The 20,367-nt window shown below is 33.3% G+C and overlaps 1 protein-coding gene across 1 annotated transcript; it reads left to right on the top strand.

The window, feature by feature from the left end:
- The first annotated feature begins 13,604 nt into the window (after window positions 1-13,604).
- On the top strand, window positions 13,605-19,358 carry LOC146935954 (protein trichome birefringence-like 41). The gene is made up of 5 exons (XM_085750963.1): window positions 13,605-14,098; window positions 16,770-16,941; window positions 17,043-17,218; window positions 18,020-18,178; window positions 18,962-19,358. The coding sequence occupies exons 1-5, from the start codon at window positions 13,761-13,763 to the stop codon at window positions 19,251-19,253; spliced, it is 1,137 nt and encodes a 378-aa protein (XP_085607089.1). The 5' UTR covers window positions 13,605-13,760; the 3' UTR covers window positions 19,254-19,358.
- Window positions 19,359-20,367: the final 1,009 nt, after the last annotated feature.

The following is a 20,367-nucleotide window of genomic DNA, read 5'->3' on the forward strand; positions in this document are numbered from 1 at the left end:
CTATTGCAATAATTGTACATGCCTTAATTAAATGTTTATTTTTGTGTGTTGTATGCAAATTAAATTAGAATGTTTATCTATGACTCTATGAACCAAAGCCCAGTTTTCCTTGTGATAAACAAATACTTGTGATGTAAAATTTACATATACCAGTATTTGTTAAAAAACTATAGTAAAGACAAAAGAGATAAGTATCCCTAATCAAATACAAAATTTAAGTATTGTTATTATATATGATGACAAATTTGGCAACTGCACCAAATATTTCCAAGTAATAAAATTGTAAGTTATCGTCTCTACATGGATTATTGTTTTCAACTCGGTAATTAGATAATTATAATAAAAGAAATAAATTGGGGGTTTTTATAAAAGACTGGTTTTTTGCAAATAAAAAATAATGGTTTGAAACATATTGATGAAGACTATTAATTAGATTATTTGAATACCTCTTATAAGTCTTTATTGGATATCTTATGTTCCTAGATCAACTTACTATTTAATGTTTGTACTCACGACACCTAACAAAGTAAGACATGTTCCGGCTACGGTTCTATAGACCCGTACATGCAATATTCATGCTCTAAATCTAGTATGGCTTATATTCTCACGAGTGTTTGAGAACTTTAAGCATAGTCATACAAAGAGTGAACTTAACATGATTGAGTGCTTGTTGTTATGTTGAGTGTCCTCATATTAAGATTTATTTGAGTTATTAGATCACGTTCCAATTTAGTTCTCTAAGCTTTCATTGCTATTCTATGAGACAAATCCTGAGACATCTGTTGTAAACTAGCTCCATTGTGTTAGTATCTTTGTACTATTTTTTAATACTTGTATTAAAATGTGATCTATCTTATGATTGAGTAATATTATGGTGATGGAAATCTCCTAAGACATAGTGCTTTCAGTAAATAAGATTAATTTTACAAATTGTGAAATTAACTCGCTTTTGGTGTGGGGTATCACATTTTATTCGTTTTCCCAACATTATATATATATATATATATATATATATAGGGTTAATTAAGTAAATGGTCCCTATAAATATTTCGAATTTTGTTTTTAGTCCCTACAAAATAAAATCACACTTTTTAGTCCCTATAAAATTTTCCATCAACATTTTTAGTCCCTATAAAATTTTCCATCAGTATTTTTAGTCCCTATAAAATCTTTCCATCAACATTTTTAGTCCCTAAAATGCTTAAGAAAAATGTCACAGGGACTAAAAAGTGTGATTTTATTTTGTAGGGACTAAAAACAAAACTGTGAATATTTATAGGGACTAAAAACTTAATTAACCCATATATATATATATATATATATATATATATACACTTTTTGTGATTATAGAGGAAAATATCAAGTTTTACTACATGACTATGTGAAAGCAGCAAATGGTCGGTTGCTAGACCAAGATAAACATGATTTCATTTGTTTGATAACCTCAAAATCGTAAATTCTTTAATTGTCGCATACTAGAACACTCACTCTCCACAAGAGTTTGTGAATAAGACAAGTGTGTTCCAACGATGTTTTCGTTGATCACCTTCCCAAAATAGATATACTGTCGTTTGACTATTGATGACAGTTCATCTTACGTTCCATTCCGATGAACTCATCACTTAGATAGTATTCTTAGAATACTGAATATGACTTGACTACTGTTAATTTATTCCAACAAATAAATAGAGGGGATTCATAGAATTCTAACCGCTGCTAACATTCTGCAATCAAACATGTAATTTTGCTATGTTGCAAACAGATTAAACAGGTAACTTTAGTGATATATGGCTTTGTTTGATACCAATGATATATAATGTAGATATATACTATAAAGTCCTTGAAATTAGCTAAGCATTGAAATGACTTTTGTTTCCAAAAGAACACTTTTTTTTCCCAAAATTAACCTATGACTTTCGGTGTAAAGATGTAACCTTGGGTAAAACAGGTTACTTGTATCGATGAATTTACAAAGTTTTGGTTATCAGTAATCTAATTGTATTTTATGATTTTTAGATTGCGATCATGGTTGTATGAACCTTGATGATTATGTGTGGGATGATTCTCATGAAGTGTTTGATGATGAATCAGATTTGGATATGGAGTGGCAAAGGAGGCATGATCATTTCTATAGAGTAATTTATAATAGTCTTCCTAAGAAAGAAGCTTAAATATAAATTAGATTCGGTTCTTGTAAAATAAAAATTTTCAAAATACCCCCTAAGTCATCTGACCGTGCATTTTCGCTGACATGGCACACTGAGTCACCTTTTACCGATGTTGTGGCATGCTGATTGTATAATTAATTTTGTTTTTCATTTTTTAAGAATTTTTTAAATTTTTCTAGAATTAAATCAAACACACAAACAAGCAATTAAACACATATAATAATTAAATAAAATTATCTTAGCGAAAAACGGGTTGTTACAATCGCGTTTGCTCTAAGATAGTTGTGTTTGGAAGGGTAACGACGAAAAACTCTTTGCAAAGTAGGTGGAGTAAGAAGCGAAAAATGGAATAATAAATCCTTTTATAATATTTATAACATCTAGATAGAAGGCTCAAGAAAGAAGAAATCAAAGGTTTTCGATTCAACGACTAAGATATGGCTTGAACCACGAAGATCACTCAAGTGGCGTGTGCGTAAAGCGCAACGCTCAGTGCGCATGCTTACCACAAAGCAGACACGTGGAAAATAAAAGCGAACAACCTTCACGTCAAGGACTTTTCAATTTCAAGCATTAAATACCAACTTCTCCCACTAACTCGTATCGAGCACCACCTTCTTGAGGATGGAATAAACTTCCCACAAATGAAAAACTTCCAACGCGCCAATGTTTGTAGACGCCCAATCATTCTCCTCACTTTACAACTAAAAGTCATTCCGCCTTAAAGGCATCAACGACTTGCGGGACAACTGTTCTAAACTGTTCATAAGACCAATCACATGATGACACATGGCCTAACTTACACTGCCATAAGGCTGCACGCCTGATGGAGCACACCATGTTTAAGGCGCCCCCGCACGAGGATCACAGTACATGTGTCATATAACTGTCCCTAATCACACTCCGTGAAACCCGGAGGCAGTTAGTCCCAACGTGCGCCTATATAAGGGTGATATGGATTCACCCTCAAGATATGATTCACTTTTCACAACATTTTCTTCACACTCTTTTTCAATTCGATTACTGACTTAAGCGTTGGAGTGCTAACGTGCCTACAAGCACCTTTCATCGCACCGCGAAGACTCGTCACTGCGGTACCGGAAACTGTCAGCGTCACACCAAAGCATTTTCCGCCACCGTTGCCACTCATCCATCCTAACCTGGAGTTGAGCATAATTTATGGTAGATAAGAATGTATGGTAAGTTAGAATATGACACTAGTATTGAGCATGGGATAATGGAAACTCTGCGTAATGCAAAGAAAATAAGTAGAGGTTCCAAATTATGTGGGTTATACATGTTAAATGGCTCTACTGTTTTTTACATTGCATCTAAAACAAGACAAAACATGCTTGATAATTATGAGATATGTGGTTTTTATTTGTTGCATGTTGGTGACATGGGTTTAGTTGGACTTGATGAACAAGGTTTTCTAGGTGATCGAACTGAACTGAAAATGTTATAAACAACATCAGCCTTGAAAGGCAATGGTAAGAATATATATTAAATATTAAACATCACTATAAAAAAACAGTGGTAAAAATATACCGTTAGCTCTTGAAGATAATTTTTTTTAGCTGTACAATTTATAAGGTAAATGACATAGTGGATGTACACATTTTGAAGTTGTTGTGGATAATACTCAGTTTGATATAGAGTCTTCCATTAATGGGACTAGAATAAGATAAGCAATAGTAACTTCAAGCTATTTGGTAAGAGATAGGGAAGCCAGGATAATGTTACAATAAAAGTGATACGGCTGTGGGGACCTTGCGTTTTATGCTTTAATTTTGGAGACCTTGAGCCTCTTAATGAATTTTACACCTTTGCATAAGTCAGAACAATGTTTCCTTTCTTAGCAAAGAGTAATTTCATGCATCATTCATAAAACCCATCACGTCAATGATGGTATAGAGGATCTTAGTCCAAAGGCTCAAACCACAATGTTGATTTCCACGTAGTTTAAATTATCTTATTCTCCGTGCTTCTTAGATCAAAATAGAGAATCTTATTCTTACCGTTTAAACTATCTTGATCATCAACACTAATGGACTTTACTTCTTTTGAAAGCTTTGAACTTTCACCTCCACCCATCTTCAATAGCAAAAACATTATCAGCAAATCAACTCACCCAAAAATATTAGTTACCACCAAGTTTAATTAGGATTATTCACAATTTAACTTAACATGAAAACCGAATCAAATTACAATAACAGTTCAACAAACCCAAACAAAATCAAACAAATTAGGTTTTCTCAAAAAAACCAAAATAAATCGTCAAAATCATTTTTCTTAACAGCTGTTTCAGAGTTATTGTTGCAAATGCATGTAGAGAATTCAAAATCGCGAATGAATAATAAAATTAGGGTTCGATAGACAAGTATGAAAAAGGGGCAAGGAAATAAATGGTTTCAAATTAGGGTTGAAGATAATTTATAAGATGATTTACCTTAGTGTTAGCTGGTAAGATAATTGAGTAGAAAGGTGAGGTGCAGAAAGAAATTGAGAGACCCGTGCAACCGTGCGGTGCAAGTAATAAGATGTTCAAATCTAAACAAATCAAAAATAAAATTGCAAAACATCAATTTTATTTTTTTATATTGTAAGCAAAAAATCAAATATTTGTTGATGTTTTATAAAACAGTTTAGATCAATAAATTTCTTAAAAAAAAAAAAAAAAATTGGATCAACGGAATTTAGAATCACTTTTTTAAAACCGGATCAAATTATAAAATAAAATTCTGTTACATAATTATTTAACTTTTTGACAAAAATAAAAAAGGTAATTTAGTAAATATTATATACATTTCAAACAAATTCATTATTTTTCTTTCAAAAAAAAAAAACAGATTCATTATTTCAACAATTTTTTTTTTTACACAAATACTCTAAAAACTTATTTTAATAGCCGTAATTTTTGTTATATAATTTTATTTTTATTTTTGCTAGGCAAAGAAGTAGGTATGGTATCAAGAGGAAACAGAAACATTCCAACTATAGATATTTTTATAAAAAAAGTATATATTTCATAAAAAAGAAAAAAAAGCTTATATTATGAATGGTATTTAGAGAAAAACCAATCCTTATATCGTTCATTGTCCATCAAACAATGTACATAATAAAAAATTATGTAGTAACTTCCTTCCAAAATAAAAATTGTGTTCTAACTCAAATGTTTATCTTGTGTTGATTTCATTGTTCTTTGCCGTGTCATAAATCAAATACACTCTAATTTATTTTGAAGACATCAAATTTCCTTTAATTTTCATAATTTCTCTTTTTAACAAGCCAAAATAAAATTTATTTACCACGTAAAATTTATTTACCAGAGTCGGAGGAAAAAGAAGTATGTTTTGATAGGACAACTATCAATGTGTACAATGTGTACTTAGGTAATCCTTTTCAATGCCAATAGGATGAATTATGCTCTTATTCTAAGAAGGTGGATCAAGGGAATTTGTACAACGATGTTATAGTCGAACAATCTGCACGGAAGAATATACATATGAGCTGAATCATTGGCCAAAAAATAGAGTCCAAAATCGGCCACCGTGCTCTGAAAATCGGCCACCGATTTTCTGCTACTAGAATTCCAATTTCTTCAATTTTGAGGCACTTTCACAACAATCTTCACCTTGACTCTAAATTAGTGATGATGCCAAACCATTAACCACCATGCTGCTCTTTCCCTTGCTTCCCACTACATCAAGTAGCTCCACAAGTTTACACCCTTACCCCTTCAGCCATCGGAATGTCTTCCGCCTTCTCGAAGGTCCTTGCAGTCCAACTACACTAGGAATTTTAGGTTGTTCCACAAGCATTCACCTTAACCTCTTCATCCATCGGAACGTCTTCCGTCTTCTCGAAGAATCCTTGCAGTGCAACTATACTAGGAGTTTTAGGTAGTTCCACAAGCATTCACCATAACCTCTTCAACACAGGACATCTCCCGCTTCCTTGAAGGTCTCCTTGCATCCAATCACCCTTGGCCCTTTTTTAGGGTAATCCCGCAAGCCGTGTTATACATTCTTCAACCTCCGGAATGTCTTCCGTCTTCATGAAGTAATCCATTGCTCACCATAGAGCATAGCACCCAAGGTTCTCCATAGTCGTACCATTACCGGTGTGTTCAACTCCATCTCAAGCTGAGCGTACTCTACCTCAACTAGAAAATGCGTACATCCCACTATGTCTTCAACCTTGAAACTCCACCTCAACAGGTAGATCATGAGTATTGTTTCCTCCGCCTCTCCAGAATGATCATGAGTATTCTTACCACCGCCTCTCCAGGCTGATGTTGAGTGTTTAACGTCTCTCAAGACGAACACCGCTCCACAAGGCATCATTCACAAGGTGAGACACATCACCTTCTTCATCCTCCAAACAACACCACACCATCAGAGCACCCAAATCCTCTAGATGCACCTCAATGTTCTCAAAATCACCAATGATTTTATTGAACTCCACAAGTAGCTCCATGATGGCCTTTGACTCCACCATCCTGAATGAGTAGAGTTGTTGCTTTTGGAATTGTCGATGAGCCAAAGACTTTGTCATATACAAATATTCGAACTTTGACCACATCGATGTTGCGGTTGTATCCTTTGCTACTTCTCTCGAAACTTTATTCCTGAGGCACACGAAAATGGCAATCCTAGCCTTGACCACCATCTCGGTCTTCTCCGCTCGTGACAGGGTGACCGGTAACGAACCTTCACCCTTCAAAGCTTTCTCACACTTTTGTTGTATTAACACTGCTTCCATCTTTACCTTCCATAACCCAAAATCGTTATCTCTGGTAAACTTCTCAATATCCCACTTCGAACCCATGGTACTTGGTTATCCTTTGACCTTTACCCCACGGTGGGCGCCAATTGTTGCGAATTCGATGAAAAATCACATCAATAACAAACTTGATGTGTGGAGCAAGGGATAATGAGGAAATCAAAACAAAGTGTATGGAACAGTTATAATCACAAGCCAAAAGTAGAAAACAGCGAGAGAGAAAAGAAGAGAGAACACAAAAGAATTTGTTGACCCAGTTCAGTCCAAATTGACCTAGTCTGAGGGAGAGAGCAGCCCTCTGTTTCACTATAATGATGAGTAACCTTACAAAAGAGATATCAATGGGTTACAAGAATAAGTCTCCCGCCTAATTCTACCCAAAGTCCCAATCTCTTCCCGTAACCAAGAGACTCAATCCTAATATTGTTTCCCAAGGTGAATCAACCCTCAAACTCTAGTGTTTGTTCCCAAGAGACAAACTCTATACAAACCCTAGTTTTATTGTTGCCTTTCTAAACCCTTGTTTCAGCCCCCTCTATCTCAAGGTTTACACTGATACAATGTCTATATTTATAGTAAAAGAATCCTCAATAAAATTGGAACAAATCTAGACCCGAAAATACGTTTCTGTTTTATTTGCTGATGTCAAAATCGGCCACCGAATGCTCCAAATCGGCCACCGATTTTTGCCGAACCAAAGGCCAAAAAACAGAGTCCAAAATCGGCCACCGTGCTCTGAAAATCGGCCACCGATTTTCTGCTACCAGAATTTCAATTTCTTCAATTTTGAGGCACTTTCACAGCATATCTATATTTATGGTGAAATGATTAAAAGACAAAGTCAATTCATGCAATACTGCTCCCTTATAACATTTTCTGATTTTGAAGCACTTAGAACCAAACCTATATGTGAGGAAGATTTTTGATGTTTTACTACATACGCAGGAAACCGAAAAATCCTTGTTTCAACTTGATTCGTTTTCTGTTTAATCTTGCGATTGCTTTGACCGTATGAAAACATAGAAAAGGACCAATGCACATTTTTAAACTTTAGTACAACTACTTACCAAATATAGCCTACGTTGTGAGATAGTGCATACTTAATAACCTCATTGAGCCAAAATTGCAAAATCTGCATCATTTATGAACTAGAATATTTGCTAGGCAAGTCTTCTGTGCCTAGTGAGAATGCCATGTTTTTGAACAGTGCAAGACTGATTCATCAAAGAAAATTCTGATTTTTTTTTTTTATGAGATTCAAGCATATTTAACAAAAACTACCTAGATACAATTCAGCCATTAAAAACACCAATCTCATGACAATAAAAATCCATCCGGACGACTAATAATGAAACCATCACCACAAAACCACGTATACCTTCTCCCACAAAGAGGAACACTTCTCCCACAAAGAGGAAGATCTTGTTCTCATACTTTCTTTTTCTTGTTCTTGTTCTTTTGTTGTTTCCTTCCAAATTGAATAAGGACCCATATACCTGACGGTTCCAAAAACATGCAAGAGAAAACATATGAGCTGCCATATCATAAATTCAACATTCTCATATACTCCCTCCGTACGAAAACGTAAAAAAAATGAGTCAACATAAATTGATGTATTTGATACAAATTTTGAACCAAATACATTGATCTTGTTGACCAATTTTTGCTTATATTTTAGAAGGGAATGAGTATATTATATTCTAACAAATTTAATATGTAGCCGCTTTCTTCATATTAACCCAATTCGACAGCTTTCCCATATGCTTGTTTAGTCGATCTGAAATATGTATAAAATATAGAATAAGAATAAAAAAATTATAAATGGGAACAAACATTTTCACGATGAAACAGAGAATACCTTTTTTCTTCTTTTGGTAAAAGACTTTTGTTGCATGTGATAGAAAATTAAAAAGGGTACTATGAATCCACATCACTAATTTAGTGAATGAAGATAGACCCGATCTAACTAGCACCTATAACCATACAACCAATTCCTCTTCAAACTTTTCTTTTTTCTATCAAGATACCTTGTATATAAATTTTCGAGGTAGAAAACAAATTTCGTATAGCATCAATTGATTGATACCTAATGACAACTAATAAGAATATGAAAATATAAAAATTTGTTAAATATATTTTTATATCAAAAGTCACAATTAAATTCCTTCAAAAAAGTGACAATCAAATTAATTAATACTATATCCTTTTCCTTGACCAAAAATAAAATAAAATAGTATACCCTTTTCTTACTAGTGTTCTATTTATTTTATGAACTTACCCTTCTTCCCTTCACACTAAATAGGAAAATGAATAGTTCATAGAAAAACACTTTTTTTTATTGTTTGCGACATTTTATTATGACTAAGTTATTAGTACGAAATTTTTATAACAGTTAAACAGTGACTAATCCCTGTCTGACAATTTTTTTGGAGTAAATTTAGTTCCCTCACGTAAAGTGAGATTAAACCTCTAATAACTTTTTTAAGAGGTCCAAATTCTTTTTCGTTTAGATCAATCCACAGTTGGTAATAATAATTGCAACATTGAGAACATACACCATCTGATCACTATTATATGAAAAAAAATCAAAATTATGAATTCATTCATTAAATAATGTATGTGGTATATAATAAAGACTATATACATTATTAATTGAATGTATATAAATAGTATACCCTTTTCTTACTAGTTAAAATGTTGATTTTTGCTTATAATGGTGACCGAAGTATGTATATAAATATCATTCATTGCTCATCTCTTTGAGAGAGCGACCGTGCATCGAATATGGTTTTCTCCCTTTAAAGGAATTTGTTTTTATTTTTTTAGTTACAAAAAATAAACTTGTTAGAAACCAATCTATTTTTTATTTAGTGAAAATTATTCCATTAAGTAAATAAATAAATTATATTAACTTTTTTTTTTTACAAAACTTTCTTTATTATTTATTCATTTTTCTATTTGTCCAAGACAATTTTGATAATTGTTTTATGTTGGGTCGGTAGCGTCATTATGTTTTTACACCTTTTATTTCTTGACATTTGTATCTTTTCAATCATAACCCTTATTGTGCTTTGATTATCCTTTTTGTTTTTTGTTACCAATTAAGAGAACTCTGTATTATTAGTTTTATTTAAATTTATCAACTTCTGATATCATTTTGTGAGATAGGAAATTATATTTTATTTTATTTTTTAAAAAGAGAGATAGATATAACCTTTTTTTAAGACAAGATTAAAATGACATAAAAAAGAGTGACTCCCAAGTAAGTTGATATCCTACTCTAATCTTTTGTCAAATATGCTCATAAATATTATTAAAAAACAAAAAATGACATAAAAACTAAAGGGACATAACCCTAACCCAATAAAACCACACAAGCGTGTATTTCGACCCCAAACGGGTGATAAAAAAATTAAGAAAACACACAAGTGTATCAACCTCTAATTAATCATAATACTAATTAAAGGTGTTCGATATGGTGATTGAACCCTCAGTCAACGATGAGGTCGTTCATGTACCTCAACTCCCTGCAACAATGGCAGCAAGATAAACAACTCTTTCGAGCCCCACAGTCCAAACCAAACAAAGTAAATGGTGAATCTTAAGCTGGAGTATGAATCATCTGCCAACACATAATCGATCCAAGATCCATTACCTCCCTGTAAAAACAGCAACAAGTTATAATCGCTCTTTCAACTCAAACTAGATCCAATTGAACACGAGGTCACAACCCAATCCGAATCAACACACGTGGGAACATGGAACATCATTACAGCCACCAAATAAGAACTTCCCCGTATCTCCAATGCAATGGATGCAAATATGTATACTTTGAATTCTGCAAATCTCAACAGATTTGGGTTAGGTTCAAGAATTCAAGGTAAGATGAGCACAACACCAATCAAAAACCGAGAAAAAGTCATTAAACTAAACCACCACCAAAAGTTCGCGACCTACATGACCAGAAATCAAACTAACATGTGGATCTACTAAAAACCGACATGTATGGGTTTTTTGAATCAGAAACAACAACCGAAACTTCTTCAACATGGAAGAAACAACTTCGATACGGGAACCGACGACATACCCAAAATGGGTTTCCGGATCCACCAATACTCAAGTTAATCGGTTTTGTGCACCCCCAAGGGATTTGTGGGTGATGCGGAGGCAAAGCTCATCGCACCACCACGATCGCTGGCTACATCAGAGTTTGGAGGGCGAGGAAGGGCGGCGGATCTAGGTTAGAGAGAAGGCAGAGGCGAGGAGCGTTGAGATAAATATAACCTCATTTTTATAAAGAATTAATATTTTTAAATAATGTCTTTGACCAAATCTAGAGCGTTACAATATGAAAAATATAACCTCATTTTTTTAAATAGAATAATCAATCTTTGACTATTCTTTTTCATATAATATATTTGACCTCTTAAAAAAATTGATGAAAAAAGAAAATAGCAATTAAACTTAGGGTCCGTTTGATGTAGGCATGGCAATGGGGCGGGGGTGGGTACGGGTTTTACATTCCCCGTCCCCATACCTGATTCTCATATACTTACCCGTTACTCTACCCATACCCAACGGGGATGGGAAATTGAACCACATCCCCGTCCCCAACGGGTTCTGGTATCCCCGCCCCATCCCCGTCCCCGCATTGAATAAATTTTTTTAGTAAAAAATAGAAGATTTTTTGCAACCCCTAGAGAAATATTGTAATGCATTATCCAACAATATGTCCACTTTAACATTTGTTAGACCCATTGATTTAGTTGCTCCTCTAAATATCAATGGTAGTTTTTATAACACGACAATTATCAAATAATATAACATGACATATCAACATAAAATAGTTTTATGCATTCGGGACGGGTTTGGGTATGGGTTCGGGGTGGGTACCTATATACCCGTTACCCGTCCCATACCCGTGTTTTGAAATCGGGGAAAACCCAAACCCATACCCAAACCCAGTCAAAACGGGGAAAACCCGTCAAATTGGGTTTGGTTCGGGTGGGTAACCACGGGTATGGGTTTTGTTGCCATGCCTAGTTTGATGGTCAGGATAGGGAGGCAGGATATGATACATTAATCATATCGTGCTTAAACCTCATGTTTGATGCCTCAGGATAAAATAAACTATTTCCCTATCCTATCATGACTTTCCTTTGTAATTTATATCCTGAGTATAGGTTGTGTTAGAAATTATCCTGGTGAGATTAGAAGATCATTCCTTATTTATTATCTTGATATTCTGCCGTTTTTAAAATAATGTCATTTTTAAAATAATAATAGCATGTATTTTCTATTATAATTAATAACATACCATTTTTAGAATATTTAATTAATTATGAGAGCAATTTTTTCATTTAATTATAATGATATCCTATTTGTTATCATGTGCGCATCACACACATGATAGGATTGATGTTTACCATGTCCTTATCATATCCTATCTCTATCCAGCTTTATATCATATCATGCCTCTATCTTATCCTGACCATCAAACGGACCCTTGTGTAGACCAAAGCGCACTTAGATTAGATAACACAATTCTCTACCAACTTAATTAAGCTTTTGAGTTTGAATTCAGTCTTGAGTATACGTTAGCGTTGAAACTCTTAAAGAGAGTTTGAGTCCCACAAAGTTCAAGGTATTAGTCTCCTCAATTGGGACCGGAAGATAACCCATTTAAAAAAAAAAAAAACTTATTGGTAGTTGTAGTATAAAGGGCATAGTTTTAAAACTCGGACCGGACCGGCCGGTTCAACCGGTCGGACCGGGAACCGGTGATATGTCCGGTTCGAGCTGAGCAATGGATCGGCCATGCAATAGAACCGGTGAGAACCGGAACGACTCGACCAAACCCGGTTAAAACCGGTGACTCGGCCAGTTCGATGAACCGGACCGGTTCAACGCATAACAGCTACATTTCGTTAAAAAAAATCAGAAAAAACCAGGAAAAGAAGAGACAACAGAATACATAGAGCCTCATCTTCCAACAACCATTATGAAAAACTGAAGGTGCAGTTCTATTCATGGAAAGAAAATTTAGAGAGGTATAATTGTATAGACTAGATCTTGTTACAAATAACAATAAAAGAAAAGAAATGAAAGAAATATCAAATGTGAGAGTGCTGGCGGCTACCAAAATGAAAGAGTGAGGGAGGCGCTGCTGACTTCATTTTAGAAATAGGGTTTTCCTTATTTGGTGGGCTTTTATTCTTTTGATTAAGTGGGCTTTAGGTTGGTTTCCTTGCAATGTTTCCTTTGCATTTAAAAGATATTTTATACACCTCCCGTAAAAAATAATAATAGTTCATACACTATTTTTGAGAAAAATATTTCATGAACTTTTATTTATTTTTAATATAGAATATGAAAAATGTTAATAATAGTGTTTTTATAAAAATATGTTTGTGTCATTATTTTTTTATGGACCAAGTCATCCGGTTTAATCTACTTTAATATGTGTATAATTTAGACATAGAGACCGAGTCGTACAACCGAGTTATCCGATTTAATACGGTTCAGTTATGCGGTTCAACCAATGACTCAGTGGTTCAACCAATGACCCAGTGACCCAGTGACATTGCCGAGTCGATGACCGGTCCGGTTTTTAAAACTATGATAAAGGGTATATAAAGATCGCACACGTTGAAAAAAGAAACTAATTAAAACAATTGTTAAATAGAGTAATTGCATTGATTAAACATTTTCTTAATTAACAAAAGACCCGTTTTCCATTTATATTTATTTGTAAATTGTAATTTTTGAGTCAAATCAAAATTGATTTTATACCAATTATGGCGATCTATGACAAAATATATACCTCTCCAAACACAAGCAAATAACACGTCAAGACCTCAAAGAGATAGAGAGAGTAAGATGGGTTTTGAAATGAGGGTATATGGTTGTATTGCAATTGCCATTTCTATGGCAATTTGTCTTTGTCCATGCCTCTCTTTGAAGGAAACCAATGAAGAAAGTTGCAATTTATATGAAGGGACTTGGGTGTATGATGAATCCTACCCTCTTTACGATTCTTCAACATGTCCTCATATTCGTTTGGAGTATGATTGCTTGAAATATGGTCGTGTTGATAAAGAATACCTCAAATATAGATGGAAACCAAGCATTTGTGACTTACCAAGGTACACATTCATTAAACTTTATATGTTCTTTTTTACCCCTTGATTTTCAATGTGTGTGTTATTGACTTGATTATGTAATTGATTGTGATTTTCTGCATTTCAATGGATGTTTATGTGTTTATGTGTTTTTTGTTTTGTTTTTTTTATTTTATTAAACGGATGAGTATATTTGTTGTCAACATAACATGTGATTATATGCTTGTAGCCTTGTCAGAATGAGTGTCGTGTTTCATACGACTTTTGTATATGCTGAGAGATAGTACAATTAGAAGAAGATCCCAATCATTTGCACACAAAAGTTGTTTCAAAAAGAGGCTGTCTATTTCAATTTTTTAATGTAGTTTTAATATAAAAAAAAATTAATTTTTGTACATTGAGTTAGTATTAATTATATTTTCAATTAATAAAATTAATAGTAAAATCGCAACGCTCTTTTTTATTTTAATTATAACATTTCTTAATATGTTTAAATAGTCAACAATAATTCTTAGTATTGTGAGTGTGAGAGAATATTTAATATTTTCACTTATGTACTTTTTGAGGGTCAATTCTACTCAGGCCAACCATGCCTAATTAATTTAAGATTTTTTTATTATATTTATTATTTTTAGATATTACAAAAAATAATTTTTGTTCCTACCAAACAATGTCGATTTTTGTTTGTTTATTATTTAAGAAATTATTTGTTTACATTTGATGTATTCAAAGTTTTTCTAAGTCATACTTTTTTTTTTGTTAAGTTTATTTACCAAAATAATTTGAATTAAAACGGGTCTTGTTTTTTGCACTAAAAGAAATATTATTATTTATTTTTGAGAATGCACTATGCCATAAAAAAAAAAAAAAAAACACATGTATGTTTCTGAAATTGTGCATCTGGAATGCGTATTCATACTTTGAAACTGCTAATGAGAGTGATAAAAGTAATCTTCATCTTGACTCGGGCTAGGAACAGTAATACTTTGCGGATCTTACCCCCTAAAAATAGATGTCACGTTAAATAATGAAATTCATACAGATTTTAGCTCAAAAAAATAAGTGGGTTAAAGAAAATGTTCTTTAACACTCGTCGTAAGAAAATCCCAAACAACCATCAACAAAAAGTCAAAATCAACACAAAACCACCCGCACCAACTTCACTATGCCACAAAGTTCAAAATCTGAGCATGAATTAGAAATCAATTTTGGTTCCCTCCAAATTCCAAAACTATTTTTGCACTTTTTTTCAGAGTAGTCTAGTAGGTAGAATTCACTTTTTACAAGCTGAATAGATGGGGTGTTTAGGGTTCAAACCCCACCCCTGCATATAACAATCCATGTCTCTGCCAACTAAACTATGGTCACGGGGACATTTTTGCAAACTTTATCTATGCTCAAATGCAATTAAAAAAGGGCTTTGTTTAGGCATCCAAATTAAGTTCAGAGGTGAGAAAAGTTCCTTCTATACATTAAGCAACGTAAATAGCCTTGTTTCCAATCTTTATTGGCTGAATTTACTCAGTTTTCTACATCACATAAATATTAATATTTGTTTAAAAAAAAATTATACTAACAATAAGGACAACAATGTCTTCGAAAAGTGAAAATATGATATCCGTGTAGGACATGCAACCATTAGTTGCCACGATACCATTCTAATTCTAATAATCCAAAACCTATCTGTGTTTGCACAGTCTACATGTGATAGGCTCTTTGTTTTTCGGGTTGGATTGGTGTATATAGTATATACAACATGTGAGTTCTTTAATAAAAAGAAAATGGCATCATTCTTGTTCAAGGAAAATGAGTTTTTAAGAAAGAAAATGGCATCATTCATGTGAGTACTTTACAATATTAATCCGTGAGTTGTATAATTTGGTTTCACATCCTTCACATTATGATTTGGCTTTCATTTTTAAGCATTAATTAATTAAATTTAGTGTGACCAAAAGTCTTAATTTCTAAATACAAAATTATTTCCCAAAAATGCAATATGATCTGTTCGGTGAGGAACTAATGGAGGCAAGAATGGTCGAAAGTGCTCTGGTACGGTGACGATGAGCCTTCGCAGTGGGACGAAAGGTGTTTGCATGCACGTTAGCACTCCAACGCTCAAGTCAGTATGCGAAATGAGTTGGAATGTGTGAAAAGTGTGGGAAAAGTGAATTGTACCTTGGGGATGAAGCTAAGTCACCCTTATATAGGCGTGTGTGAACAACCCTGATGAGGAGCGCCTTGGTCTGATGGACATTTGGTTCACGTGTCAGTGTTGGTTTGACTTTCTAGTCGGTCCATAACAAAATATAAAGAAAGGAAAAACAAGTCAGTTTTACCAAATTAGGGAAAAGATTGTATTCTCAAGGGTGAGTTTGATTGGTTAATGTGTGTGAGTTTGATTGGTTATTTTAGTGAAAATTGTCTCAAGGGTATATTGAAAAAAGTTGTACACACCAAATTTGAAGTTCTTTTTGTCTTTTTAGTATTCTTTTTAATAATAATATTAGATACACCCTCCGGTCACTATTATAAGCAAAAATCTACATTTTAGATTCATTCATTTAATGATGCACATGGTCTTTATTATAGACCACATACATCATTAAATGAATGAACCTAAAATGTAGTTTTTTTGCTTATATTAGTGACCGGAGGGTGTATGTATTATAAAATAAAAATATAATGGTCTTTGCAGATTTGATGGACAAAATTTCTTGACAAAATTAAAGGGAAAACAAATAATGTTTATTGGAGATTCAGTGAGTCTCAACCAATGGCAGTCACTTATATGCTTGCTTCACTCTAGTGTACCTAAAGCTAATGTAATACAACAGGGTGGTGATCCCATCACCAATTACACATTCCAGGTGAGTAAGAAATTTCATCATAAACCATCTTTCAAAATTGTTGTAAAAATAAATATAAAAATTATTTATTACAATTTCAAGTAATTTAAATATTTTTGCAGGATTATGGAGTTTCAGTTATTGTTTACCATAGTACATATTTGGTTGACATTGAAGTGGAAAAGATTGGTAGAGTATTGAAACTTGATTCCATTAAAAGTGGAAGCTTATGGAAGCAAATGGATGTGTTGGTTTTCAACACTTGGCTTTGGTGGTACCGCAGTGGACCCAAGCAACCGTATGAATTCTTAAAAACTCATTTATTTATTTATTTATTGTTAAGTATTCTATTGTTTAGAATTCATTTTTAAAATGAATAAGTGGTGTGTCTGGTTCGAACCCCAACCTATAATGAATTGTCTATGTTAAGAGTGAGAATAGGTCAGATTGTCCGTCAGAGGCGTATGACCGAGCCTACTTAAAACTTAAAGGTTGGCTCGGCCTAACTCGTCTATTAAATAGGTTAGGCTCAAGCTTTTCTTTAAAAATATAATGTTTAATGATATATAATACTTGCATATCTCTACAAAATGATGTGCTAGCTCTACACATGTACATGCTAATAAAAGTTGTGGAAAAATGGATGTACATGCTTCACAAAATTTTATTGACCTATTAATCTTTTAATAAATATATGTTTGTTAGCCTTTTTATAAATAGGTCAAATGTTATATTTAAAATTGTTAATACAAATTAGCCTTTTAGGCCGGCTAATAGGTCATACTAGACTTTTAAAAAGACTAGGTCAGACTTAAAATAAAGTCTTTGACAGTCTAATAGGTTAGACTTAGGTTTTAGTTTATCCAACTAGAACTGTCCCATTTAAGCAAAGTCCGACCGGACCCGACCTATTCCCACCCTTAGTTTCTGCCAACTAAATTATGCTCACAGGGGCAAAACTCATTTATTTAATATTTGATACTGTCTTGTTGAAATTTACGTGATCGAAATTTTAATAAATTTTAGAAATTATTTTAAAATTTCGTTAATTACATGGAGCAAAAAGAGCTAACAAGTAATGTTTATTTTTTTATTGCAGTTGGGATTATATTCAAATAGGTGACAAAATACTGAAAGACATGGATCGTATGGAAGCATTCAGAACTGGTTTAACAACTTGGGCTAACTGGGTTAATACAGAGGTTGATACAAGCAAAACCAAAGTTCTTTTCCAAGGAATTTCTCCAATGCACTACAAGTGAGTTTAACAAATCATCTCATTAATTTTTTTTATCGGAACTAAGATTGTGCATTTGTTATTCTATATCAGATTTTTGCTTTTTTAATACTTGTTTCTTAATTATCACTTTTTACTCTTTTTTGTGTGTTTGATAATCAAAAATATCTCAAAATCACAGCTATGGAAATATCATATTTCATTATAAATCAGACAATTTTCAAAATATTTTTCTTGTTCAAAGTTCTTACAAAAGCTCCAAGATTCGTCAAAATTCATATAAAATCTATATAGGACAAAGACAACCTAAAATTATAAGGAGTCTAAATTTTCTCATCAACCAAAATAGATGAATAAAAAATGCAATTAAATCAAATATTCTCTTCTCATATGGAGCGCTGATATTTGTATTTTTTTGACACAAGAGTTGGCTATTAGCCCTCTAGTTTCTTCTAGCTTAATTAATAGTCTTGGCTTTAAAATTCAAAGCTAACCTTGAAATGCAACAATTTTAAAACTCTCAAGAAAACCTTTCCAATCCTATGAAAAAACATAAAAAGCCTAAAAAAAGTTCTTCACTCAGTGCTACGAACTTTTTATATTGAAAGTAAGACCTTTCATGAAGTCCATTCTAAATTTTTTACTATAGGCCTTAGCTTCATGTGACACTTTTTTTTATTTTATTAAAATCAAAGCAAATTCAAAGCTTGAAAAGTAGACAGCATGATATACAAATTAGCATGACACATTATTTATGGTTGTAATGTCTCTCTAATTACTTTTATTTGTGCATATAAAAAATAGTGGGACACAGTGGAATGAGCCAGGAGTGACAAACTGTGCAAAAGAGACAACACCAATTATTGGATCATCATCCTCACAAGGATTGCCACCAGCATCATATGTATTGCAAAGTGTGTTGCAAAAAGTAACCAAACCTGTTGAGTTTCTCAACATTACAGCTCTCTCAGAATTGAGAAAAGATGGACATCCTAGTTCTCATAATGGCTTCCATGGTATGGATTGTACTCATTGGTGTGTAGCTGGGGTTCCAGATACTTGGAATGAGCTTCTGTATGCATCAATCAATAGTTAGAATTATGTGATTAACAAAATTGGTTTATGTGGATGTTACATTTTGATTAATCTGTGAGAAAAATTTATTACCAATAATCGTATATACAAATTAGTTTTACCAAAACTGTACTTGCACGGAGTACAATATATGAAACTAAGGTTTAGTCTGTTTAGGTCATGCCTTGAAAATGATCTCAAGAGGGGTATTTATAGTCTTTCGTGGACTTGTTTTTCTGTGATTTAGCCCCCAAGCAACTCTAGCCCTAAGGCGGCGCCCTTTGGAGGACACTCTCAGGGCCGTTAGAGCCCTTCTGGAGGGCGTTGTACCCTTAATGAGATTTTACATTTTGATTAATAATCTATGAGAAAATTTATTACCAATAATCGCATATACAAATTAGTTTTACCAAAACTGTACTTGCATTGAGTACATGCAATATATGAAACTAAGGTTTAGTCTGTTTAGGTCATGTCTTGAAAATGATCTCAAGAGCGGTATTTATAGTCTTTCGTGAACTTGTTTTTCCGTGATTTAGCCCCCAAGCAACTCTAGCCCTAAGGCGGCGCCCTTTGGAGTACACTCTCAGGGCCGTTAGAGCCCTTCTGAAAGGCGTTGTACCCTTAATTATATATTAATGGTCAACAGCCCCCCAAGCACGAGTCTTGGAATAAGGCGAAGTGATAATTTTCGAAGTTGTCGGTCCATAAATATTCGACTACACAAAAAGAGATCTTGTTAGGACATCTTGTTTCTAATAATTCAAAATCCCATTAGTGATGAAATAAATAGCAAAATAAAATTCTACTTTGCTCAAGTCTAACAACAAATTTTTTGAAATCATGATCAATATTCTTGATCATTAATTAGTGCCTTGCTTCAACAGTTACTAATGATCGGAACTGGATTTGGCATCAAAGATATAACCATTTGAATTTCAAAATTTTGAACCTGATGCATGAAAAGAAAATGGTGTATGGTCTTCCTTAGATTAAGGTACTAAAGCAACTATGCGAATAGTGTTGTGTAGCTAAGCAAGCAAGAACGTCATTCAACAATGACTTGCCAATGAAGTCAAAGCAATATCTACTGCTCAATATGTGTCCAACTAGAAACTGATGCATAAGATACCATA

The sequence above is a fragment of the Medicago sativa genome, chromosome 3 (genome assembly GCF_051527215.1).
Source record: "Medicago sativa cultivar Bolivia chromosome 3, Bolivia_mono, whole genome shotgun sequence".
NCBI classification, from domain to species: Eukaryota; Viridiplantae; Streptophyta; class Magnoliopsida; order Fabales; family Fabaceae; genus Medicago; species Medicago sativa.